Genomic DNA, 26,908 nt, shown 5'->3' with positions numbered 1-26,908 from the left:
TACGATAATATATATACACGTCTATATGAATGAGCATCGAATGTGAACGTCATGACGACAACAGGGTTGACATCCTCGAGGTGCGGATTCACGCCGAATCGAAACAGCACGCAGGCCTAACTGTACCTGTTTGTAGGCTAGCTGCTGTTTGGGCCTTGTCAACAAGACAGGGCCGTCATTAGCCTTTCATTACTCGGAATCTCGACTGTTGACGAGTCTGCTACCGAACGACAGCTGGCAGTAATGCGAAGTGGAGGACGTATTATCCACAGACGGTCACAGTGAGCCAGAGAGCGGAATGCAACCCAGATTATTTCCCGTCGATGCGTCTGCCTACAACAATCTACCCAGTCGAGGCGGGAGGGGTCGCCATATTGTTGTCTCTATCACAGCTGCGGTCTAATATTGTCGCCTATGCTAAGAAAGGGTACCGCTGTTGATGTATAATTAACGCCGTTGCACTTTATATACACCTAGCAGGGAAGCGTCATCCTTAGTTGTGGTTTAAGCTGTGCGAATGCACGTCGCTGTCTATTACCACGGGGTCAGGTCGCATTTTATCGAGGTGCTGGGAGATAGATTTAATGTACGTACGCATACATGTATGTATGTAGATGACATGGGTCTGACAAATTGGAAAGCTGCATCTGATGAGCGGTCAAGGACGTTCGCCGCCTTAACGAAACTCTATCGAAACGCTAAATCATTAGTACGAAAGATCTAGAAATCTATATACGGTATAGGCATACAACATTAGTTGGTCTACCAGCAGGCCGATGCGACATTTCGATTCGACTCCTCTGTCACCTGTAGGGCGGAACGCTGATGAGAGTATGTGTTCAGAAGCCTTCAAAGCTAAAGGCCAAGTTCATCATGTAAATTGTAACCATTGGTATGAACCTATATGCCTGCGGCAGTATATAGTAGGGCTGCAGACGCTGGAAGCTCGACAATCAAGATAACTGGAGTACAAAGATTCTGTTATTATTGGTCTGCTTCTGGCATTGTTTTCCGAGCTATCTGTTTATTCAGGTTGGGTTTACTTTTTTTTTTATCTAGGCGGCTATTCTATTCTTGAATAGTAGAATCGTCTTGATCTTAGCATAATTATTATCATTCGATATACACCTTTTTCGTATGTCCTAGCTTTGTTGAACGCCATAATTTTATCAAATCATATAGAAGAAAAAACGTACATACGAAGTAACAAATAATAAAATAATAGTGCTAATCGTAATGAGAAGGTTCTTGTTTGGGTTCTGCTGACACAAGTAAATTGACCTAAAGAAATAAGTAGAATAATTGTACTTTTTTTTCAATTTAATAAGATTATTATGTTTTGCCTATCTTGAATGATCCTTCTTCAAGCACCAACAATCGAATTTGGTCACTATGATACAAAGGCATTTTCATTTATACTATTTCCAAAGACGTAATAATCTTTCGTTTCAGATAGTAAGTGAGTGGTCGATAAAAAAACCAGGAGCGAAGAAACCCTAAAATAACTTGATGTCACCGATTCTAATCAGAAAGTCTTTTGCCCGAAAGTTCCCACAGCAGTGAACTGCTCTCTTTAATCATTGATCGTATGGGAGCAAAGTGCAACAGTATTTTCGCAAGGTGGCCTGCCTGGAGACGACAACGCGTCGTAGACGACCTGCGAGATCCCGAAGAGAGAAGCGGAATACGAGTCGAGTATGGGATACTGTGACATGGGACCCATTCGTATTACTGCTATGCACCCGTCACTGATAGTAATAACAAGCAATATAGGTAGTCGGAAGAAATCTTCACTGCCTATGTGTACACTGCAAATACATGCACGGCTGTAACGCTTTTGCTGTTTTATTGACGCAGAGATTTCTCGCGCGCATTACACCTTCATTCGAACTATTTGACTTTCGCATTGTTTTCTTACTCGAGTGGATTTTGAGCAACGCCGTTTACTATACTGACGGTCGTTTAAGTTCATCGGAAACGTTACTTCAAGAGGAGCAAGTGTCCGGTTTTGGAAAAGAGATGTTCGAAAAGGGGACACTTCCAGCCCGGAATTGCCGGACATACATGGCTGTGGTGGTACGTGGAGTAGTGGATAACAGGAAGCGATATTAGAGGTCAAGGGAATGCTAGGATGATCATGGCACTGAGTGCTCTGCAAGGATAAAGGCCGTTTGACACGGCGCCAGGTATCTCCAAACTAGTCAACAACCTTAAAAAAAATTAAATTTGCCTAGATACCGGGATTTCAACACGATGGGGCAGGCAACATGATAGTCTACGTGCGGGCACAACAGCATATCGAACGCTTTGAAGTCGCATTGTATATACATATATATGCTGTTCATCGTTTGAATGCCCTCTGATAATGGACCTGAAGTACCGTATTATCCTAGTCTGGGTATTATTATGAACAGGTTTATAATTGAAAGAGCTCTCACACACATGTGTAGAAAAAAGGGCGCATAGAACGAACTCATTGCTACCAACTGGCATTCTGCCATTTGAAAAATAAAGAAAAAAAAAAACATGAAAAACTATAGTTTGATTCACCGAAGTTGCTGCAAAGAGTTTTTTCCTTCAATTCGAGCTGAACAAAAACCTATGATAAAAAGAAAAAAATACCTAATTTTGAACCAGTGCATTTTCCATCCAACTTTTACACCTGGTATAGTCTTATAGCTCAGACAGTGATAGTAAATACCTATATTCCTGAGAAAATCGCCCGCCCTTAATGGTTTGTCACTGTTTGCACTATAGGGCCATCTTGCTTTGCGAGAGTGGCAAGCGACCACCGTCTTACCGACCTATCTCCGAATGCGATTGATTTGACCTTCGTAACAGTCACAGTTATCGATTATTTTCTATCGTCGTCTTAAATCTCAAACCTATGTATCTGTTGATCCTCTCCATTATCATCAGGCTCTATTATGGCATTGTACACGGAGAGATTGGACGAAAAATGCCATTTCACTGCGAAACTTCGGCGTTAAGCCCACACGTGTCGTTTATTATAACGAAAAACAAAATTGACGGTCGCTAACATATGGCCAATGTTCACCTATATATCTTTCTATGTGGCGTTAGTTCTGAGACTGAGAGATGTAGGCAGTACCTTGAACAACGATCGTTGTGTTGGTTTCGATACGAAAATGGTACATTAAATATGTGTTTATCGTATCGAGGCATCAGTGAGCAACTGCATGACAATATGAATTGGCAGAAACAACGCGAAGCCGAGGCCTCAAGCGTGTTTCGTAAAATTCGATTTTTCTATACCATATTTTTAATTTTTCTGTCTGAGTATTGATATCGGCAAAGACAGCAAGCACATACAGTGCGCATAGCCTTAACTAACCGTATGTAGGTATTGTTTTTTTGAAATTTAACAATGCAACGCAGGAATCATCTCGACGAGCTTAATTTAATAGTAACGTGACAACCAGCTACTGTTTAGGTAAAGGATGACGTATTTAGCATAGTGTCTTTCTTCGTTGAGAATGGCCTTACGCTCAATCTGCGTAGGCCGGGCCGGGCCAGGCCAGGCCAGGCCAAGCTGAGTTGCGTGACTTGAAATGAACTTGACGTGACGTATACACTGTTGCTTCGGTAGTTGCTAGGTGGAGAATGATTTTTTCCAACAAAGGCGATAGTAAGAGAAAACGGTGTTAGCAAAGCTATCATAGCTAGCGGCCTCGTGCATTTGCTTTGCGGGATGTAATATTAGGCAACAAAGTCAATAGTTGAAAGTGCCGCCTACGTGAGACTCGGAGACCGCCACTTGAGATGACGTCGCTTACGTTAGATTTCCCGAGAGATTGTGAACGGCTATCCAACTGTGGACGATCGACTGCCACATAATCGAGTTGGTCGAGGGGGCCACGACGGGGTTTTGGTCAAACGCCAGCTTACCTTTCTACATTTGTTTCACGCGCATTATCTTCGCGGTGGTCATACGAGTAATTACGGCTACAAGAAAAGGTGAAGGAATCGTTATAATAGAAGCACTCGAAAAGAAAGCGTATTAAGCATCGCTGGATCCCCAGATATTAGGATGCGCACAGATACAGACATACGCACGTATAACGCCCTCCACAGCTTGTAATTGAATGCGCAGTGAAATAGCATCGTACAATTAATTAGATGAATAATAGAAGTATTTTAAACGTAGATGTATAGTTCGAACCATTTCGAGCGTATATTAGTAAATCGATATACATCCGCCACACACTACTACCGCTGCTGCTAGTTATTTATAAACAAGAACTTGAACATTTAAAAAACAAGCAATCGCATGAGATTACGTTTTGTATATTGTTTTACGATCTTGTTGCCTGTCATACTATTGCACGCAGCTTCACACACATGCATTGACTGCAAGCGAAGGTAAGTTGAAGCAATCATGTCTCTGCACTTTATAATAATCAATGATAGACAGTGAACTTCGATAAAGCTTCCACTATTAGATATGGGTGTCTTGCTTGTTTCACGTCTGCCTTATTCTAAGAGCTCTAGTTGTAATGACCGGAATACAAAAGACAAGACCAGAAGCTTTAGATCTACCCGACCGGTTACACGCTTTTCCAGCTTACCTATCTTAAGTCGGCCGTCATTTACTCTCATTACACTTCCTCAGTTCTTTGTCCTACTTCGAAGCAGTTACAGGTTGCGTAAGAATAATGGTTATAGCCTTCATCGTGGCAAAGATTACTCTGATGGTAATGGCAAAGTAATTTAATCACATCGCCACGCCATCGAGTTTCCATCATTCACCGCCTGAGCTTTTTGTCCGTCGTAACCTTTGATAGTGCGTGGAAAAGACGAACTACGGTGAAAAACAAACGGGGCCGCCATGTTGTCGAAGACTTAAAGGAAACTCGATAGCAGCAGCAGCAGCGTCGACGACCGGGCGGTCACTGCGTTCGCCGTATCGCTTCTCTGGTCGTTGTCGTCGTAGCGACAATCAAAGCGTTTTTGATAGCGACAGAACTGACATGACCTAATGTACTGCTACTGCTGCTGTTTCCACTGCTGTTGTTGATGTTCTGGCTGGTCACTGATATAAGGGATATATGACCGTTGAATGATTCGGCGGGCGAATAAACAGATATCTCGATTGAAGGCGACATCGAGGGAAGGACGAAATGAAGAAAGCCAAAGATTTGCAATAGGTCAACAGAAAGAATCGTGCCTGACATTCATGGCGGAAGAAGAAAAGCTTTCGTTGAGCTTGCCTTAGCTCCTGCTAGGGCAGGCCTATGTTTGAATTCATAACAGGACGAAGTTGTCATCGCTCACTGACCCTAGAAGAGTGTTCATTCAACGGGCAAAAGTAAAAGCCGGAAGACGGGCTAGTAACGAATTGACGGGAACACTTGAAGTAAATGCATTGATGCAAATATCAAGGTGAGAGGACAAACCTTTATAGGCACATACATACAACCACATACCCTTAAGTCACACCATTTCGTGGAGTTTTAGAAGAGCATCCTTTTACGTCCTATTGAACGCACAAGGGAAACTGCTATCTGTAAATACTGTCTGGAATAAACTAATTATAGCATCGGAACAGAAGCAAGCTCCGTTGCCAGTAAGCGTTGCATACAAGAAGTATTTTTTTTCAACTGACTTGATAAAGCATGGTACTATGCCTGCTTATGCAGTCCAAGAAGAATACAAAACTTCTTGCCTTCTGTAGATTTCCCTTAATACGCAAATAATTCGAAATTGTCCTAAGTCATTCTAATCGGTTAGCAAGTTCCTGACAAAATTCAATGGCATGTTCGTCCAGTAACGGTTGAAACTCTGCATACGGCACCGTCTCAAAGCGTCAAGGCCGTGCATCATCATCGTCCTCATCCACTAAATAATTGCCTTTAGAAAATCTAGCAGATTACTTTCTAGTGGAAATTAGATGGGTACATTCTGTTGCCGTTTTTAACAGTTTAAAAATGACCAGAGTACAGAGCCTCAAATGGCACCGTTCGAACTTTGCTTGAGCGGTTACTTTGCGGATTATACTTTGGAGCGATCAACTCTTTAAATAACGCCAAGTATTTAAAAGACAGGAAGTGTTTATTATGATATGAAGTTTATGAACACACTAGACCAAAATCTATATGCAGAATAGCATGAAACATAGGTCCGTAGTTTCCCGTATTCTATATTCCTGCACATCTCATGAGCGATGTAAACAACATCGGCTGCATCTACAGAGACAGCAATAGCATACGTTAGCTTTGCTTGCATGACGCAAACTCGAGATGTGATAGAAATCGCGAGCATCCTGTTAGCTATTCCCTTTAACGGCAGCGTCAGCAGCGGTATGGAAAAGTAAGTCTGTTTGAAGCAAAAGTCACCGAGGCTTCAGTTCTTTTTCTTCTATGGGCTTCATCTCAACTCACCTACTCACAGCCGGTATCCCTCAGGTTTCACTTCTGCGTTTCAACAGACCGAACAGAAAGAACATCTCAAATATACCAAGTACAGCCCGAGCATAGCTCGTTGCGGGGACTCTACGCTTCGGTCTGTAGGAAACAGATCCCGAGGCGTTTCACCCCACAAACCCTCAAGGGTAAAAGGTTTGTCAAGACCGTGATCTACATATTCTGCTGTTTGGCTCTTTCGGCGCCTGTCCTACTCAAGGTCATTTGAAGTCGGTTGGCAAGTGCGCAGAAACTACAACAAATCTCGACAGACGAAACGCAGAAGGGCAGAGCCTTCTCATAGCAATCCAATAAAAATAACACACTTGCCAAAATACGTACATATCCGCACCTAGTTCAATTGATATAGCGCGTTTTTGAGTAAAAAACCGTGCTTTAAAAGTCGTTCTGAATCGTTATGTGTTTTTTCCACTTGTCATGTTTATTACAAGGACTTTGATGTCTTTTTTCGGATAAAGGGATAATATACGCCTATGAATATAGCCAAGATATATACTTATAAAATGCATGCAGCACGATTCGATGCATGATCGAATCGGGCCCGATCCTCAACTCAATTTTGCTTAGTAATTGACTGCAAATTTTGCCAACTCTGTCCGAAGCGTATCTGAGAGATATGAGTTTACTGGTGCGACTGTTTAACATTTACAAAAGAATGACTATATATGCGACTGCCCCACTATTCAGGATAATTCATTCCTAAATGGGTTCTTTCGCGATAGAGATATGCTAGAAAAATGATCATATAATTCAATCTGCGAAATTAGAAATCGATGGTTATGACTAGGTAGTTGAAGCAATCAATAAATAAATATTGCAGTTTTCCTTTAGGACTTCTACCTTATTCCACAAAGCGACAGCGAAACCGATTTTACGGATATATATGACAGGAATCTTATAGCAATAAATAGCTTCGCTGAGCGGCAATGAATGTCTCGCCTTGAGTCATATATCCGAGTTTGTACTGTGAATGCCCTTATAAATCAGTATTACAATACGTCCATATCAATAAAAGCTTTGGCACGATATGAAAAATGCTAAAAACACTTAAACTGGTTCGTAAACACGTACAAAAAACCGTCGAAACATCTCTTCATTATTTCACTATTGCTAATATAATAAATAATAATATTTTAATAGAAGTTGAACAGCAAGTCTACAATGAAACTTTATAAACAAGCTATTAAATTCGTTCCTCGATGTACATAATGATAAAAATAGCTTCTGATATTATGCTACGCTCAAAAACTACCAGCTAGCAGGATTCCATGGAAAACTGCCGGACCGAATAACTCGGACTTCCATTGGTTTAATTATCAATAGTCTATCATAAGGAGCTTCTAAGACATGAGCAAATACCCTGTTTAATGTCTATAAAAATCCTTATCATTTTATATTATACGTGAGCTTATCAGAGGGCTTTCAAACAAAAATATATTACTTCGAAACTGAATATATCCGCTAGACAGTGTGGCAGTCTGAAATAAAAACTCTCAATGATTTCGAATCAGTATAACGATAATAAATTGAGCAGCGTAAGCCTCTTTACCCTGTTTAAGACAGCCAATCATTTTCGTAGGTAAACACAGGCCACTCCACAAATCAGCGTCTTATATTGTCAGTGTTCAACTAACGATCATCAGGTCTGGCATAGACATTATAAACTATTGCGCAGAGTTCTACAGGAGATCTTTTAGATCGCGTATACGCTTCATATGACTTCAAGCCGTTTATTTTTCCCCATTGGTAGCTGCTAGCCACACAGAACGCATTCGTTCATGTATGGAAAATATCCAAAAAATGTTGAAAGGGAATTAAAAAAAAAAGGATTGTGCACTGATACTCTACAAAAAATGATGCCGAGTTTGGAATAAAGTTAACTAAAACATGATAACGCAGTGGACAAAAGCAAACGTTGAAAATACTACAAAACGCCATGTTAGCGCGTTACCACACCGATTTCATGAGCGACGGTGCAGTTTCCTTGGTCCTTAAACCCTACCATAAACGCGCTGTAACGACATCGCGACCCCGGCAAAACATTGCGATAGGTTTCTTACTAATTGTTTCTATGCCGTTCCCGCCACGTTCCCGGTCCATGTTGGACCACTAAGTAAATCAAGGGGATATTTCGAACAAGGAGTTCTTCTCTATACACGTATCTATCAATAAATATGCAGGCGACCAGTTCTCCAGTTTGTCAATTCAATATTAAGTTCGATAAAGGCCCGACATCGCTCACCGAATAATAAACTCGTCAAATACCAGAAAAATTGTGTTCACTTCCTGATTTATCAACTCTCGATAATTTTAGCTGGACCGTAACTTCGTCAAGAGAAAACCAGCGTAAAGCGAACCTTCTACTTACAAACTAACTATGCCCAAGCCTTCATAAATTAGAACAAAAATAGAAATAGTGTATATATTCCTCGGCGCTGAAAAAATAATAACACCACAATGCAGTACGATTTGTGCCACCGTAACGGTGCACTGCGATCGAGATGCACGTTATATAGATTCATGGATTGAGCTGTAATGTGATAAAACTAATGCCAAAATAAGCCTCAGCCTCCTATCATTCTGCAATAAACACTGAAGAACTTTTGATGCCAAGGCAATTTCTCTAAACGATCTATCGATCGAAAGCCACCAACCGAAACTTCAGTCTCCTCGAGGACAACGTGAACTTCTGTCAAAATTTTTGACTGCACACTGCGACAAATTATGACAAAGATGTATATGTATGCATGCATGTATGTACATACTTCTCTGCCGCACTAATACCACTTGCTTTTTTGTAAGACATAAAACTATGTATCACTGGAACCCCCGCAATGTAGATGTGGTGGCACATTTCGCAGCTATCTAGAAAGAGGCAATTCAACTAACCTTAACATAGACATTGTGTTTGTTGTTCTGCTGAGCGAGGAGTGGGGTCGCCTGAGGATGGTTTTTCGAGGCAACGGACGAGGCATAGCTGTAACGCCTGTGGCGTTGATGCTGTCCCAGGTTCCGATATAAGTAATTAACGATTACGAACTCCAACATCGATGCGTAGATGAAGAACATGCATACCTGTAACCGAACGGGGGAATCAAAGACACTAGTAAGTGTTAGAGATTAGCCATGCGCTACATACGCAGATCATTCTTGTCTGATACAACGACGCGATCTCGGACATCTCGTAGACTGTAGCTCCGCTTATTAAAATGGACATCTTTGACTAGTTTAGAAAAACAAAGCATACAGAAGTTTCATGAATTGACAAAGAACAAACTGAAAAAGGCCAAGTTCGATACTCATGTACAGGGTTTTCATTCTGGCTGCCAAATTAAGTTAGTGTTAAAAAACACGATTGATTATGCTTAAAAATGAAGTCGTTATTATTTCTATTTATTCGATACATTTCGGTAGCATTGTCGTTTCGTAATACTTTGCTACCTGTCAACTACATATTAAACATGCACTGTACTATACGAACAAAAAAAAAAAACAAAAGAAAGTGTCAACAATATATTAACGCTGATCTGTAAGTAATATTAAAAACTGCTATCTTGGCCACCTGATTCGAGTTTTTTTTGGAAAACAATAGCTGTTTCTTGTCTACGCAGAAATACAAAAATCATCAATTAGATGAAATCATAATAATTTTTTCGATAGTCAGATCTGTTCATTTTCTAAAACGTTTAGCTCGTATCAAGTTCTATAACATAGCTTCCATATTTGCAGAACAATTTTCACAGCCTTAATAGCGCTACAGGCATAAGTGCCTATAGGCATGCAAGTTCACCTTCGGTACGTTCAACAAAGTATGTTATATATGGCATCTAGATATATTTCGGATATTACATTTAGCCTAATCTACACTTCTGCTCTGAGCATAACGGGCATTTTCGTGCATTAGGAGGGCTTATAAGCTGATCCGCATTACTATCAGTAGTTGGACTACTTTATCCCAGCTGAACTGAAAATTGTTCGTTATGCGGTGCCGATTTTAATTTCCAGTTGATTAAATGGAAAAATCTGTTTTGTTTCGTGTTGATAATTTTGTGTTCTGTATAGGACATCTCATGTCAGGGCAAGAGGTGGACACTGTTTTCGGCTCGATGATAACACATATGTTTGTCAACCGGAGGGGCTGAATTTTCTGTCGAAAGAATGCGTCAGTATACATCCCTTGTTCCTAGCTGTGATGTCACTAATTTCACCGAAGGTTATCGCTAGCGACATACAATAGCGATTTTGCGACCCGCATTTATAAACCCCATTCATATAGCACGGTCGTTTGTTACGAAAGTTGTCACATCTGTCACGGTGGGACAACACCTAGTATTGGAACGTTTTTTTTTTTGCTTTTTTCCATTCTTCTGTACGATTACGTTTGTCAACTTTTTCACAATGCCTGAGGCAACATTAGAACTGTCAATTTAAAAATGAGCACGCGCCCAAAAACTTGTAGTTAGATTTCATATTGGCTTTTTAATAGACGAGGTGCATTTCTTTGATCTAAACAACTACGCAATGTAATACCTATTCCATGATGATGCATAAAGACACACATGTTTACAAGTATGCGCTTGTTTAACAGAATATCAAACAAACGTTTACGTGAAACGCACATTTGTGCTTACTTCGCTTTGAATATACAAGAATCATGGATAATCCCATTTGACCTGAGTACAATTAAAAACTATTCGACTTGAGCTGCGGTGTGTATCCTATTTTTCGGACCTGGTAGCATTTGTTTTAACAATATTACTATTATGATGTACAAGCAAAACGAAGGTTTGCTTGTACATCCACTGGAAATGCGGAAGCAGGTCTTATTTTCATAACTCATTCAAGAGATAATATATAATTTGTTCGGTCGTTTTGATAACTCTTGCCAAACATCGTAACGACGCGGAGTTTCAATTGAATTGTAAAATCCATCAATAACAGTTTGCGTGGGGTCTGCCAACAGTAAATCGTTGTGGTGTGGTAAAGTGGACCTCTGTTTGTCAATAAGGACCAAGTTCCATTTGATAAATCCTCCCTCGAAAGCCGCCTGCTTTCCCGCCCATTTGCGACTATTGATTTTTCCTTTATACTGTTCTACTGTAGCACTTGAAGCTAATTATCGCGTAGTAAAATACGAAGTTACAGAGCCCCAACGTAAGCAACGGTTGATGCAAATCATCGCACGTACAGGGATGCACTTCGCAGAAACACAAAAGAAAAAAGTTACGCACGTCATGTAACTCAACGTAGCATAAAATTAAATCTCATTATATTAGCTGTTAACTATCTGTTATAACGTGCAGCATATGCGTACGATTTGGGACAGTTGACACGAGTTCTTTGAATTGAAGATTATTTAGAAACAAATATATACATCGTAGACTTCGACCTATCGTCGAAATACAAGCGTATGCACTATTTTCCTTCATCCGTTACGAGTTGAAGCACATTCATGGTTGTCCAGCGCATCATAGCAGGTGCCTCTTGTTTACAATCGGTACAGGAATATTATTTATGTTTGTTTTCATTGCAAGCAGACGCTCAGAGACACACAGATGCGCGGTCAATCAGTATAAATATCATTCTGTAGGATAGGTCCTACTACACTGACACATAGATGCTACGCACAGCCATATTTCTCTAGCGTTTAAGCGGAACGCTTTTGAAATGAAAAAAAAATTGTCCCCTTGTCAATTTTTCCATAAACAAAAATGGGATTTCAGGCCTTTTAACGAACTTAAAACCTTCACTGTTTAGATAATTTATTTGTGCATCGTAGCATTGGCGTACAGCTGCTGGATAAATGAAATAACCGAAAATCTTTTCTAAATAATGCCAATTGCGCGAGTTTTCAATTGATCAAATTCATTGGTCCGCCGTAGCTTCACCACAGTATGGCAGCTTTTAGCAGCAAACATTTTATCTTGAGCCTGTGCTCAAGTGTGTGTATATTGAAATTAATATGAACGAACTGGCTGTGTTCCCAATAGGATCTTTACCCAAGCAATCAGGCGGAACTAATGATACATGTAGAAACATTCGTCGACGCTGGGCGACACGGTCCTTCTTCAGCGCCGCCTTTTGCGACCTCTTAAATTCTAAGCGAATTCTAACCCATACAAAGCGACTACTGCCACCTCTACTAAAACGAACAACAGTGCGGAACACGACAGAGTACTGGCGATAGCGTTTACGGACACAACTGTAACCTTCAAAATAATGGTGAATTTTATTCTATATTAAAATCAAATAGCAGAGAAGAGCTAGATGTTGCTAGAAAACAACAGGCATAACTTGACAACACAGGCAGAGATTAGTGGACATATCGTTATTTTTTATTTCGAAACGGATAAACAGCCAGTGTTGCATAACTCGGCTTATATTTAAGATAAGTTTGTCCAAATCTGCTTTTCTACATAAAATGTACAAAGTATAAAATGCGCACAAATGCCGCTCAACGCTGATCTAAGATGGAATAATAATAAAAGAAATGTTTACATTCAATCATAAACCACTAAAGTTATCTGATACCGATAACATAAACGCCAGTTTTAATAAGTTTCTTTGTTATTAAACGTTCTTCAGGTGATTTTTCGAACGTTTATTCATTCGTATCGTAGCAATGCAGTTAATACCGTCTACGAGAGGAAAGCTGCTTTGGTCTTGTATTTCGAAATAAGGATGTACTCGTATACAGAGACCGGACTAATTAAGAATAAGATTTGCTGTGCAAGCAACACATTTAGAATCGTGATGCTTTTTTCAGATGATCGTCTTGGTTGGTCCTTTTGCTTTCCCGAGGACGGCTTTGGCGAAGAATCTATTGTTGGTCGCCGATTACGTAAAAGGCGCAGCGGTCTAAGAATTTACCTAGAAGAAACAGCTGGATCTCTAATAGGGCACATTAAAAGGCACTTGATCCAGACAACTTGAGAAAAATCGTCATTGTAGTTGCTCTTTTGTTAATCTAAGATGTTAAAAGCATATATAGATATGTTGGGGCTGTAAAATGATAAAGACGATTCAGTAATCGAAGGCTGCTGGGCCAATATTCTGTCAACTCTTACTTGACAGTCGTGTATGAATTACCATTACTATTACTATTATCAGATTGACTGTTTATCTAGCAAAGTCTCATTGACAGAATATGAATTGCTGACAAGCGCATCGGCGATGCGTTTGCCAAGCATATATCGATTTACCAATTATGTTACTTACACCGTCCCAAAGATTCATAGCGGTCAAGTTCGAGACGACGGGCAGTGTCGAGCGAAACGAGTTTGTCGTGGTGCAAAAATTCAACATGGTTGTCACACCAATCATCACCTAAAATCAACCGAGAAGAAAAAATAAGCAAATCTTCTAAATACATAACTATACACCTCTGCTGTAACCGTCTATAGAGAATTTCTACACTGCACCTAATTCCGTTCGATCCGTGTAGCAACTCTTCATAAGCAGCATATTAATTTTTTTTGGTTGGAACATGCAAGTAATATCGATCTATAGGTGATGTCGTTAAAGGACAATTAACGTTCATGAAGTAGCTTTGCCTAGGATAACCTTCATGAGCCGGTGCGCTTCAGAAAGCCCTGACGTGCTATAGCTGAACCCCGAAACTATACTCTAATAGTATTGCGTGCTAAGGTTTCTTCAAAGCTACACAGACACACGCTGCGATAGATTAATACTGACTGATTCGTACGTCGAAAAGTAAAATACTAAAGATCGTGCCTTCCCTAACAATTACAACTCAAAATATAAGTTTATATATATGCCTTCGCCATAAAATGGCCTGATGAAACCTTACAAGTCACAAGTGTGGCTCCTTGAAGATTTGGCATTTATTGTGGAATCACCTTGTACGCTTAAAATTTTATCCATAGCCCAAATTGCTGATCTACAAGTAAGGCAAGGGAAATAACTGTAAAATATATGGACATACTATATAATAGGCGAATATATAATATCCGTTTATTATATAATAAACCAATATATATGAACTCTAACAGTTAGAAATGTCTATTGTACAATTATTATTTTTGTAAAAAGTAAACATTTTTAGTACAACTCGCTAATCTGATTAAGATCAATGATTACAACAGGAATGCCGTTTTTCAAAAAATATTCGAAGCATATATTGCGTTATTGCTAGGCGACAAATGAGTTCAAGCGCAAGTTAAAGCATACTGCTGACTTTGGGTTAGGCTAGTATCTACGTGTTTTTGTTAATGTTAATAAAGAACTCAATAAATGAAACGCCAATTTCCATTTATCAGCGGTGATCAGAATTAAAAAAATCTCCTTTTCTTCAGAAGCTTTTTTTCTCTTTTGATCGTTCTCCGTTTTTTTTTCAGAACCCTAAAGATATCCTTCTGGTTGATTGTTGTTGCATTCCTCAGAACCTCGATCAATATCATCGTTATTTGTTGCTATCGTTCCAAGGATATGAGCGATTAAAGTTTTTTTCAACGTCTGCCTGAACAGCGATACTCTCGCGTATCATTATCACGTCCCAATGCTCGCTTTTCTGTGCATTTCCAATCGAGATGCGTCTACGCGTTTCCGTCATCTTGTTCTTCATCTCCTTTCCGTCCTATTAAATTGTCGATTTTTGTCCCTATGAAGCATCCTTTATGACTCTTCCTGTCCGTTTCCGATTAAAAGCCATATCGCGGTAGTCAGTTTGTTATTATTGGCCCGGCAAATATGACTGCCAAATCGTTTAGGCACGCAGTGTCGCCGTGCCCTGGACGTTTAATATCGAATTCCAGGACGGCCGGAGGCCTTCTACTGGGACCACGAAAAAAACGATGAAATTTGAAATTCCAGTCAAGTAGAAGGTGGCGAAAGAGACAATAAGATTAATCGAGGAAAAAGAAGCAAAAAACAAGAAACAGGGGCGGAGAAAGATTTTGATAGCGAGCGCGAAGAGGAGGAACGGTAGCCAGAGGTGGTGGAGAGGGCGCTTCATCTCTTTGTGACCTGGATCCTAAATCTCTTTGTTTGCCTGTGCTCGTATATGTCTAGCACGGCAGGTGTGTGTACAGCTACCATCAGTTGGCGTCCACGTGGGACGTATATCGAGCACCTATCTACACAAAAGTACATGAACAAACGTACAAAGTTCTGCACATCTCTACCTGGATACCATGATACGCAGCTAGGTGCAGGAAATAAAGACGGAGCCAACAAAATAGTTATCTTGGCTTATGTTAGCCCTTCAAAGCATACTACCTGGTAACAGCATTATGTAGACCAACGACTAACAGACCGCTAACGGGGGAAGATGTGGTCTTTTGTGTAATGCGATCTAAAAGATAATATACGCTAACATAGAATAGCCAGACCTCTCAATACCTATTTGCGTAAAGCCCTGCTATTGGCAACCGACCTTTGATCCTACCGTCTGTACTAGGGTTCCATGAGTGATATATTTCTGATGATGACGATGATGATTATAGTCACCATGATGGCAACGATAACAACGAAGACATCGATAACACTGCTCAAATAAATAGGCCTAAATTTGCAGTCAGGCCCTTGGTGTGTTCAAGTTGCTTATATCATATGTCCTGCTTACGAAAGGCAATAGACCCGTTTCAGTACGTAGGCAAGCGGTCATCATTTGTATGCGTACCTTACATGAATGCTGTCGCAGGCCGAATATTAGCCTTAACACGTACTTACCCTGGCTGGTACAGCGTTGATATCAAGCCAGAACGATATAAACGAAGAGGTGACAAGCACAATACCAGGGACGAACACTGTGGAAATATAAAATGATTTGTCCCTGGTAAATACGAGCAGTACCCGAAGACAGGAGTAATTGCCCCTCCATGTGTGTCGTTTATCGCAATATCCTGTCTCGTTCTTAGCCAAATATGCGTTAAGGGCGCGCAAAGATGACGCCCGCGTGATATTTTCATCCTCTTCCGACCAGTCGATCTGTAGAGTATGAAAAATAATGGAAGAAACGTTAAGCATACTTCGTTGATATGTTACAAAGTAACCTGCACCTAGTTTAGTTGAACTGCTACTAATATAAATATTCTAACAAGATCTAATACGCTTACATCAACATGATAGTCATTTGGCTCCTCTGAACAGACGTCTGCCTGCGCGATACTCTTACTAAGTGGAAGTTGCGTACAGGCACACAAGACGGATACAAGAAAGAAACAAGTCGAAAAGGAAACACTCGATTTCTAAAGGTACTAGCTGGCTATTTGCTTAATGGAATTCCTAGGCACCGATTGAACTGATCACCTTTAGGTTAGTATGAAGCCGATCGACCTGCATTCTTCGCGGAAGTGTGAACTCTTACAGACAGAAGAAGAACGTCGTGCTCTGGCTATCGTGTTACACAGTCTATCCCAACCAATAGACCCGGCGACATTCACTTCATACTCTAATCCTTCGTAGGAAGCACACATCGCAACGACTAGGTAAGCCAAAGAAATGGCTTTATCTACCCCCGTAAACAGTATAGAATATAATATGATGAATTTGACCCGGAAGTTGCTAGGCGCGGAATTATCCTGCGAATTCGGAATACATTACAGAACGACTTTCCGAAGGCGAGTCGCCGGGCGCTTCATAGCATACCCATAACGATAATCGATTCTTTTGAACAACTTCTATTTAAAAAACGATATCATGAATCTCTGGCCTTGTAACTTGTTCAAACGAAGAGTTGGAAGTTCCTGCAGGCGTTGCCGCCCCTGTTTTCATCGGGACTTTGGCTACAGTGTGCTAAATGTATATGGAATCTTCTAGTTGTTCTAGATGTGTGTAAGTTAAGCCGGCACCGCCGCGCCGCTTGGCCAGCCGAGCATTAAACGTGACGTGACGGTGAACTATGAACGAAATACACTCAGCTGTCGCTGACGACTGCGATCTCTTCGCCTTGATCTGCTTAGCTGAAGCCCGGCTTCGTTTGACCTGGCACAGAGGTGCGGTTGTATAGCAGGGTGACGCGGTGGGCAAGGGGCCTACTCCGACCTTTCTGATCTGTTTGTCCGGCCGACGAGCCGCTTTAGCATACGCTTGGGATTTCCTGCTACAACGGGGTCGATTAGGCGTGTCGTTCAAGGGCCAAGGTTACCACATCGCACAAAACAATGAGTAACAGTATACTGTACTGTATAGTGAAGGTAGTTCTGCGCCCCATGAAAACATATGAGAACTTCGATTCGTCGCTTGTTCAAAGACGTATATAACAACAGCATCAGAGTTTTATATGCAGAGGGTTTTACGCGACTAAACATATGTGTTCATAGCTCGCAATGCAAAGAGTAACGAATCTCGTTTCGCTGCTGCGAACTAGAGCGGATGTGTCGTGTATACAATGTGTGATAGTAATCCACTTTTTATCCGTAACTTAGATATAATTAGATATAGAATGCCTAGCAGCGTGTATGGAAATCAGGGCAATACAATATTTTGTAGATCGGATTTTTAGATCAAGTTAAGTACAGTTGTTCTGTTTTACTGAATAGGGGGATGTGATATATACATGCTATACACGGATACCTGTGGCAAGGTATATATAGATAGATTTGTGAATGGCTATAGGTAGGTAACTAATGTAATGTCCAAAACCAGAAATTTAGGCACCTCCTAGAAAGATACCTATATTTTTAATCTAAGAATCAATACACATTTACACCTACATAAGATCAATGCTAGTGGCTGTGAAGAGTTCATTCCTGCCAACCAACGAGAAAGCCAAACTAATCCCTTTCATCCTATGATAGCGGTAAGATGGCTAGCTATATTGTCAGCTACATGAACAGCCAACTTCTCCACTGCCTAGACGATTGGACCTTGTCGCCGAAACTGACATACGGCCTATAGGTCCTTTTACGTAAGGAATGAGGATTGCGGATGGTCGGGCGACCAGTACCTGCAAGAGGCATCCCAGTGGTGGTTCAATTTTCGTACATGCGAAACGACTATATAGGACGCTTTCAAGGATGAACTATATGACCGTTTTGCGTTAAAGGAGGCTGGGTTATTTTTTGCCGCCACAGAAGGAAGGAAAAGACACTCAAATATTGGTGCGTGCTGAACGAAAATTGCTAAGCTGATGAGCTTGAACTTAAGTGTCTTTGTCCAACATCCGACGAACGTAAAATAAGCTGGTTTCAATATTTTGGCACAGCGACAAAAGCCAATTTCCACACCAAGTTAGTTCCGAGCGGTCCGAGATTATGAGTCGGACAAGTGCGACATTCGCTCCCGGAGGCCCGCGCAGAAAAGAATGAACACCTGTCACTATTTGGCAGTGCGGAGCGCCCACAAATTGCGATTGTGAAGGTACGGAAAATGAGTGAAGGGCACTGCGATGTTGGAAGCTTGTACTGCAAGTTCATGCTTTCAAGAATACCACCTTCAATGCATCAATCGGGGCGCATCAGTTAGTCAGTCCTCGGTGGGCGGCGGTGAAGATGGACGGTCAGCGGGTTCACCCTCAACCAAGACACATCGTGCCGCGCTAGTCCGAGGGCACCACAATTAGTTCTGTCAAAATGAGCCGAGGACTTAATGCCTATAACTTGTCGTCGGGCCACGCGAGCGTAAACGGAACTGTACAGCGATTGATGGCCTGTTATTTCTTGAATTGGGAGTATGGGCTAGAGCACATGCGTACATGTACTAGCGGAAGGAATCATGAAAGTACGTTCCTTAACTGTAATCCGTTCAGAAAGGATTTGCAAATCCGACGTTGAAGTGACTGAACATCCGTCCGGTTGGACGACGCAGACGCCCGCTATCAGTACATCAACTGCCCGAGGAGCACGATTTGCTTCAGCACGATGACTAATTCCTGAGAGTACTAGACAGCCCAATGTAAACCCACTAAGCCTTAAAGCACGCCGGCCGCGCGATAGGGACACCCCGTTAGATAAGGTGGTCGAGTAGTAATGATAAAAATGTTGCACGTCTACAGCTATATAAGAACAGAGCGAAGGTAAGTAAAGATATAATAAATTTTCCAAGTTAGAACTTATATATATAGAATGACACTATCATCCGATTGAATAGATTAAATAACATTGGTGAAATAGAGATAGCCAAAATATACCAACAATGAATGATCGTAACGACATTCTCTGTAGGGAGATATTTGAAAGCCATCAGCACGTACCCTCGCTTAGACTAACGTAGGGTATGACTGACCACGAAATTGGGCAATGAAATAAGTTATGCCAAAAAGAATAATCTCTTTGTTGATTAGACTAGGCATTGTGAGGTAGAAGTGACTGCACCAGGAAAAAAAGCACGCTGCTATTACGGCATGTCTAGACGTGACTATAACCAAATGTACAACTGAGCAGTATTTAGATAACATAACAAAATGGCCGATCGTGCTATAACCTGCGAATGGTAACTTCCAAGTTTCTTCTTCAAAGTATGCGCCGAAGTGCACCGCTGATCAACTCAGATTAACGATAATTGCAGATTAACACCAATTGCAAGGCTTCACGACTGATTCAGAGGCGATATGCTTTGTATTCATCGGACAATCGGTGCGCTAATGGCGTATTCGCTAAAGCTGTTTTTCTACGTGTTTTCCACTAATAGCAATAATTTTTGAAATACTAAGTTACCTTAAGCATATCTGTCTCCTGTGTTTCACTTCAGTGAACCACTGCTATCTACAACAGACACAGTCAGCGTGTCGAGACAGTAAAGAGTGTGCACGCTTAATAGGACCAGGCAGCATTCGCGCGAGGACAACAAGAACGGGTGATGGATACCACCAATTGAAAATCTATAGCGGTTTCAGCCTATCAAAGGCTATCTAGAAAATCAGCTGCGGGGGGCTGCGGTAGTAAGAGCAGTCGCTTCTGTCAGTAGCAGGCAGGAAACGTTTTTGAAATATAACCGCTGTCAAACAGTGAACAAAGAAATATGCTCTAGCATAATCTTAAAACAAGCGAACGCAGCAGGTAAGGGGTAGCGTATTTGCGCCTGCTCTTAGCCAGTCGGACTTCGTGTACTGTGCCGGGGTGCCGAACTGGGGGAAGTAGGCCAGTGGAACCTTTGAGGGTTTTGAGGTGTAGCGATAAAATTACACGTTCGACAATGAATGTTTCGTTAGCAGACAACCAGCTAGAAGAATCGACACTAAAGTGGGCAAATTGATAACTTTGCCTGGCGATAAAACGTATAGAGTTAATAGCACCTTTAGGCAGCTACACTGCTTTGTCATACGTTGTTTACGGGTGTTCTGCACAGAAGGCAATGAAAAAACGCGGCAGTATAGGTATTAATGTACCTGCTAAGAGAAATAACATTTAATTTTTTGACAATCCATTGTTTAACAATAATTAAGTCGTTTATCGGGGCAAGCCAATAAAGACGGCAGGTGAAGGCCCCCTACAGCCTCTCTAGAGAATTCTGTAGACAGCCGAAAAAGATAAAAATTATTTTCTTCTTTTTAGAAGATAAACTGTAACCATAATATAAAGCTATAAGCAAGGACCGTGTTTAAGAAAACATCTTTGTTTGGTAGCTAATCAGGTAGCCTTTCGGCGCTGGGCTTCCGGGGTAGGCTTGCTATAACAGTATTAACAATTCAACGCTACCACTGATAGTAGCATTGCAGAATCATGCACTCACGTACTGTGCCGTTCATTCGCCTGCTGAATAGTTCTTACTAGTTAGATATTCGAGCTAGTCGCTTTCTGGTAAGTCCGTTCTATACGCGGGCGTTCGATGCTTTTAATCCTGATACCCTTTAGCAGGTAATGTCCTTCGGCTTTTTTTGTTCCTGCTGGTGCGACGTACGCAGATGCCCCAGGACGAATGAAAGTAGATGCAGCAATGCTGCAATCACAAAGCTAACCTTCTATGGCGGCGGCGTCTGATCCTGTCGAATTTGTTGCTTGTTGTTCTCTATTGTTGTTACTGTCATTGTTATCGTTGTTGTATTCGCAATCGGCAAGAGCTCTAAGGACGCGAGAAAATTTTCAATCAGAATCAACCACGAAGAAGCAACCCGAACTCAACTCATTACTTAATAGGTTCAACAGGAACCCATACGGTTCGAGAACTTGATTTGCTCAACACAGTTCAACGATGTGCTACCAGAAGGAAAGTTGCGCACTTAAAGTTTGATAAAAAACAACTTGCATGATGTCTGGCAGCGACGTGGTGGTTGCAAAGTCGCCATCGACAATTTGTAGGAGTTTTATCGAGTCAGCTAATTCGAGTTGCAGCGAAGTAGGCGAAACTACAGACTACAGTTACAAAATCGATGAGCTCAATGCATAAGTCGCGTAGGTGTTGTTAATCTCGCTGCACAGCCTATCGAATATTCGTAGGCTGCCTTTTCTCCTTCTGTTTTTTCCGCTCAAGTTCGATATTGTTAACATCGATTATCTGATTCGTCCCTTATTAAAAAAAGTTTGAGAAAATTACGTCCTCTTCTCAAACTCGATCGCATCGCTTGTAACATTGAGTAACGATAGTTAGTGTAAACGATTTGAGTTTTACGTCCCGCAGTGCCGTTAGGCGTTTCAGCATGCGGTTGACCAGAGCAAGTATTCGCCACGCTAAACATTCTACTTGAATCTAATTTAATTTAACCTAATCTCTCTATATATATACCATCAACGAACAAACCTTGAGCTGTGTGTCTTCGTAGGACATCGACTCGACCGCGAATGGACATTTCGGATTATCAAAAGGAAAAATCTGCAAATTTCCCTGGCACACCAACGTCATGTGCCTGCGCATCGTGTACACTACGGTGCCGTTCGGGTATAGTCGCAGACTCATGTGCACAGGATTAAGAGGTGTCTTGAACTCCCCTGTTGAACAGAAAACGAAATGACAGAGGAACAGAGATGATCACGTAGCAAACATAATCGTTACCGTCGTGATCGCTAATCCTACCCTGCCACTCAGGCTCGGCCTACTTTTCAGCCTATTCCGCTCGACCAGTCAAGGTCTCGACGGAACGAGTCGGCAACGCAGAAACAATAAAACATAAGAGAACAGCTACGCAACAAATTTTCTCGCATTCATACAATTGTAAAGCTGTTTGCCTAGTGCTAGAAACGAGAGAGATTAAATATGGAGCTCGAACGTATCGCAGCTTAGTTCAGCAACGGACCGCGAAATGCTCATTAGATCTCGGTTAAAATATATGTATTTGTTAGTATTTGCACCTCAGTTACGCAATATAGTTTACAACTATAGTATTCGAGACAAAATAATAGTACGGGAAAAGATCTGCTGCGCCTAACGTATCGCCTGGATCATCGATGAACAAAGCTACAAGCTCCAGTATTTGCTATCAAGCTATGATAAAACCTGGCAAAATATGGCTATGTACCGAAGTCAGATTATAAATATACGTCTAAAATATAGAGGAGTATGATTTTTTTTTGGGTTTGCTCAAGCTAACGGCATGCTAAAGGGGACCATGATTAGATTGCTTATGCATTTGATTTTATCGGTATTATCTGCCAATAACTGTCCTAATCTTTGAAGTCTAAATGTCGTCAGTTTTAGATGGTTTTCAAGAGGCCTTATCTGTCAACGTGTCTATGATTTACGGCCATGTATTGTTTGTATAGGCACGCACTCTAATTATATGACAATATTTTGCTTATCGATGAAGGGCGTGAAAGCTTAGCAAACTTTTCAGTTCAATGAAGGTGTGATGCTGACCAGATTTGCTTTCGTACGTGTTCTGTTTCGATCTGAAGCTCGAAGATTTTCGGAAGAGACGCGCCTGTGAATTCTATTAGTTACAAACCCTTCTCCTCTAACGGCACTCGATGCATGAAATAACTGGGCAATCGCTGTTTAATAGTATTGGTTGTAGTGGCATATGAATTCACCATTCAGACCATTGCAGGGAATAATATAAGATTAGAGTCATAAATGTATGGTAAATAGTTAATGAAAACTAGAAATAATTCGTCTAACAAGTCAACTTCTATTGACGGATTGAGAAGTTGATGATTAGAAATTTAAAGGCCTAGACGTTAGACATTATATAATAGAGAACAATAAGTTAGAAGAAAGCATGAAGTCGCACATATTCCACTTCATATATATACAGAAAGATATAGCAACTGGAAGTAAGCCCATTATCTAAGCTTGACTTCATTATCAGGTTTGGAGTGAGCGTGCCAAGTAGATTCAACCATTCGGTCTTGTGTGAGCTACTCGTAAGGGAACGAAGTGAAACAAACTACTACTGTTACTGATTACTAAGCTTTTACTGTGTTACCAAAAACCTCAACCACACCATAAAAAAATCAGCCTTATTACATTATATATATATATATATATATATTCGTTTTGCGCGACCAATGACGACCATCCAACCTAACCTATTTATTAGTTCTGGCTAGCTTAACGTACTTCAGATAGAAATCTCTTTACCAGCTTATCCGTCTGTTATATATACGCCTATACGTACGTATAGAGCCACACAGACAAAGCATGCACTCCTCTAAAGAACGCTGTCAGAACTCTACTATGCACTATAATAGAGGATACTTAGTTCACCTATTTACTGCATACATTTTGACAGAGTGCAGTGACGTGATGCTACCCATCGCAACTATTGATGCTACTCGAATTGCCATAGCCGTGATAGCTACACGTCACTGATCGACAACGACGTATCGATCTAGCAAAAAGAAGAAAAAAAAACAGCCAACACAGTTCTGGTTTAAAAAGGATGATCTAAGAGAATCGAAAAGTGATGGCACACAGATGCAACGATGTCTACAATGACAGACAGATAGACAAACAGAGAGATATGCAGGACGGGAGGAACTCGCCTTGATCACAGTACTCGGTGCACTCCTCGTCGTCCTTCGTTTCGTCCTCCAGGCCTAAAGGAGGGATCGAATTGACCATCGATGAGAAACCACCAATGATTTCTACTAGCAGCAAATCTATGTCAACCATCGCGCCTATTAACGACAGATCTACATCGATGATAACAATGGATTGCGATAAAACACTGTCTCAATCACATGGAAATTCCTTGTGCGACGCTATCAAGAGCACGACCCTGATAACAATTACAAATCAACATAATATATAGCTAGAACCATAGTTAATCATTATTAAGACGTAAATATAAATTCACTTACGCTAGATACAACGACGACTTTCGTTTGCTAGGCAGATTTGATTGTTGCAATACTGTTTACTTAGAGCGTATTAGCTCTGCACAAGGTTTGCAAAGTCAAAAACCGTCTTTGATAGCCATTTGATCTGTTACTTATACTGCAAATAGGCTAGCGTCCCGTAAAGTCTGGCGAAAAAGCACAACAAGCATGCAAAAAAAGGTTGACGTTCCGCTGACATTAGAAAACCTGCCTTTAACCTTTCCTTTTGTCTCTAGTCAAGTGTGGCACCAATGCGATAGGTCAAACAACGATCTGGGATAGCTTCTATCTACATGGGCCTATAGCATGAAATTGGCGGACATACATACAAAAAAGTACGTAAATAATCGTACGGTAAGAGAGAGAGAGCAAAAAAAGTTTCACGGTTAAATTACTGCTTCAACAAAGACACACTGTCCATAATTTCGATTCGACTTTTAGGTTGATTAGGTACAGTTGTTTCTCATTTATAAGGTAAACGCTATCCGCATGCGACTTTGTCTTTGTAGAGCATTTAAAATAGAACTAACTGATCTTACACTTAGTATATCTTCAGTTGCTAGTAAGGCTAAGACGATGAAAGACAAATGTATTTATCGGATCATCATTCACAGAGCGACCATGAAACCAAATTTAAGTAATGTATAGCCTATACTGTGCTTAAGATATCAACATGGCCGCTTCACCTTCTTTCCCATCTGAACAATTGGCTTCGTAAAACCTGCGCATGACAAGGATGTTGTCTAAAAATGTTGTGCATCTAATAGATATTTACAGATTCGTGAGTTTACTACAAGGTCTCATTCAGAGAAGATCGTGATGAAACAACGTCAAACTCAGCATCGCGGTCAGCGATAACATTTTTGCACGTAAAATATATTGATTGTGTTATTGTTGCTCGATTTTCGCAGAGATGTTCAATTATGTACTATATTACATATATTATATACTCTAAGAGTGGTTAGTGTTATTTTTATTTCTTTTCACTTTGTGCTACGTTTCCCGCAGCCTCTAGCTAGCCCTCTCGATCGCTTCCCTAATATAACACATCCATCATTAGTGCGGTCGTTATCTGTTAAAATATATTAACCTTGTCTAATTCAGAAAATCTCAGATCCATGGTAGGTAACTGATGTAGCAAATATGGAAAAGTCGAGTTGCTCTGACGCGCGCACAATTCGACGAAGAGGAAGGTCCAGAGTATTGAGTTTTTATAACAAAATTGATCACCGTTTGCACATCACCTACGGACTCTGTTGTCTCTAACATCTGTTGAACGCAGATTCCTCAAATGTCCAAGTAAAGCCCGTGCAGCAGGTTCTCGACATGGATCTGGATTCACCTATAGGAGGCATGGATCGTCCTAAAAACAGCAATCTTTCATTGATATGCTAAATATCGAAGGAAATTGGCAACGCGTGTTACCCCTGTGAGCTTATATGCGACAACACCGTAAGTGGAACGGGCCGATTTGTAGAACTTTATTTATTGCGCGAGTCAGATCCGGATCTCCTGAACACACATACTAGTGCAAGTACCAAGAAGTGACGCTTCTGATAGAGGCTTCTTCACCAATGTTACTATCATCCTATAGCGTACGGTTCAAACAACAGCAGCAGTTTCATGAAAAAGGTGGTAAAATCCCTTTAGTCAGCGAAAGATAAAAGGGTCCTAGTAATCGCAGATCCAAGTGGGACTTTCTGGTAGCCTCGTATGTTTTAGAACCTGTTGCTGGCGGCAGGTGTTCTTGATTTTAGGGCCAATCACCTCATAAGGTCAACTGCTGAATAGCTGACGTTTCTTAGGCAGACCAGCGTTAGAATGAAAGGCCATCTGTTAAACCGAAAACCAGCTTCTTTGATTAGACAAGCACGATACGTATGAATTTTTTCTTTACGCATGGAAACAACTATTGAAACATCACACGCGAATAACTATATACCGACACTGAACAGTTTGTTCCGTGTCCGAATCGCGGGATATTCTATAGTGAATAGCTTCATCGAGAAGGAACGATGGACGTTCGGGCCGATCGACGAACAAAGCAATCGAACGCTTCAACATTCCAGTAGACTCAATCAGATAGCGATTTACTCAAAAATGTTCAATATATCTAGATAATATTAAAATTAACATACTTTTAGCGTAAGCACTGTACTAAAACGACTGAGACTCAGCTTACGGTGAGTAAATTGCATTCAGCTGCGATTGCAGCTTTATGGCTAAAAAAGGAACAAAGCAGTTACAAAGCATTGAGCTTAAACCTGGAGTTGACCTGAAAGGTGCTCATCTGTTGCCAATAGAGTGTCCGTT

The 26,908-nt window shown here is 41.0% G+C and overlaps 1 protein-coding gene and 1 long non-coding RNA gene across 7 annotated transcripts in view; one reads left to right on the top strand and one right to left on the bottom strand.

Moving 5' to 3' along the window:
* Positions 1 to 26,908, bottom strand: part of pHCl-1 (pH-sensitive chloride channel 1) — a 58,125-nt gene that overhangs the window by 5,356 nt on the left and 25,861 nt on the right. The window contains exons 4-9 of one of the 4 annotated variants that reach the window (XR_015329030.1): positions 24,260 to 24,313; positions 22,080 to 22,267; positions 16,134 to 16,391; positions 13,662 to 13,769; positions 9,333 to 9,518; positions 3,758 to 3,966 (exon numbers count right to left, since the gene is read on the bottom strand). Coding sequence is in view for 3 of the 4 variants with exons in the window: in XM_022808513.2 (XP_022664248.1) it covers positions 9,333 to 9,518; positions 13,662 to 13,769; positions 16,134 to 16,391; positions 22,080 to 22,267; positions 24,260 to 24,313 (794 nt within the window). In the remaining variant the exon portion in view is untranslated. Of the gene's footprint in view, positions 1 to 3,757; positions 3,967 to 9,332; positions 9,519 to 12,756; positions 13,314 to 13,661; positions 13,770 to 16,133; positions 16,392 to 22,079; positions 22,268 to 24,259; positions 24,314 to 26,908 lie in introns of those variants that run through there. The other 3 variants (XM_022808513.2, XM_086990880.1, XM_022808514.2) reach the window with 3 other exon arrangements.
* LOC147755644 (uncharacterized) lies at positions 16,387 to 26,034 on the top strand. Of its 3 annotated transcripts, none has more exons than XR_015329037.1 (4): positions 16,387 to 19,419; positions 24,832 to 24,930; positions 25,363 to 25,442; positions 25,878 to 26,034. It is a non-coding gene; the product is annotated as an uncharacterized LOC147755644 (long non-coding RNA). The 3 variants fall into 3 exon arrangements; XR_015329038.1 differs by having other exon boundaries at positions 16,387 to 16,657; positions 25,878 to 26,031; XR_015329035.1 differs by having other exon boundaries at positions 16,387 to 16,891; positions 25,878 to 26,027.

This window comes from Varroa destructor, unplaced genomic scaffold, assembly GCF_002443255.2.
Source record: "Varroa destructor unplaced genomic scaffold, Vdes_3.0 BEIS01000005.1, whole genome shotgun sequence".
Taxonomy (NCBI): Eukaryota; Metazoa; Arthropoda; class Arachnida; order Mesostigmata; family Varroidae; genus Varroa; species Varroa destructor.
Note: the sequence above shows the minus strand (reverse complement) of the source record. Positions and strands in the feature narration are given on the sequence as shown.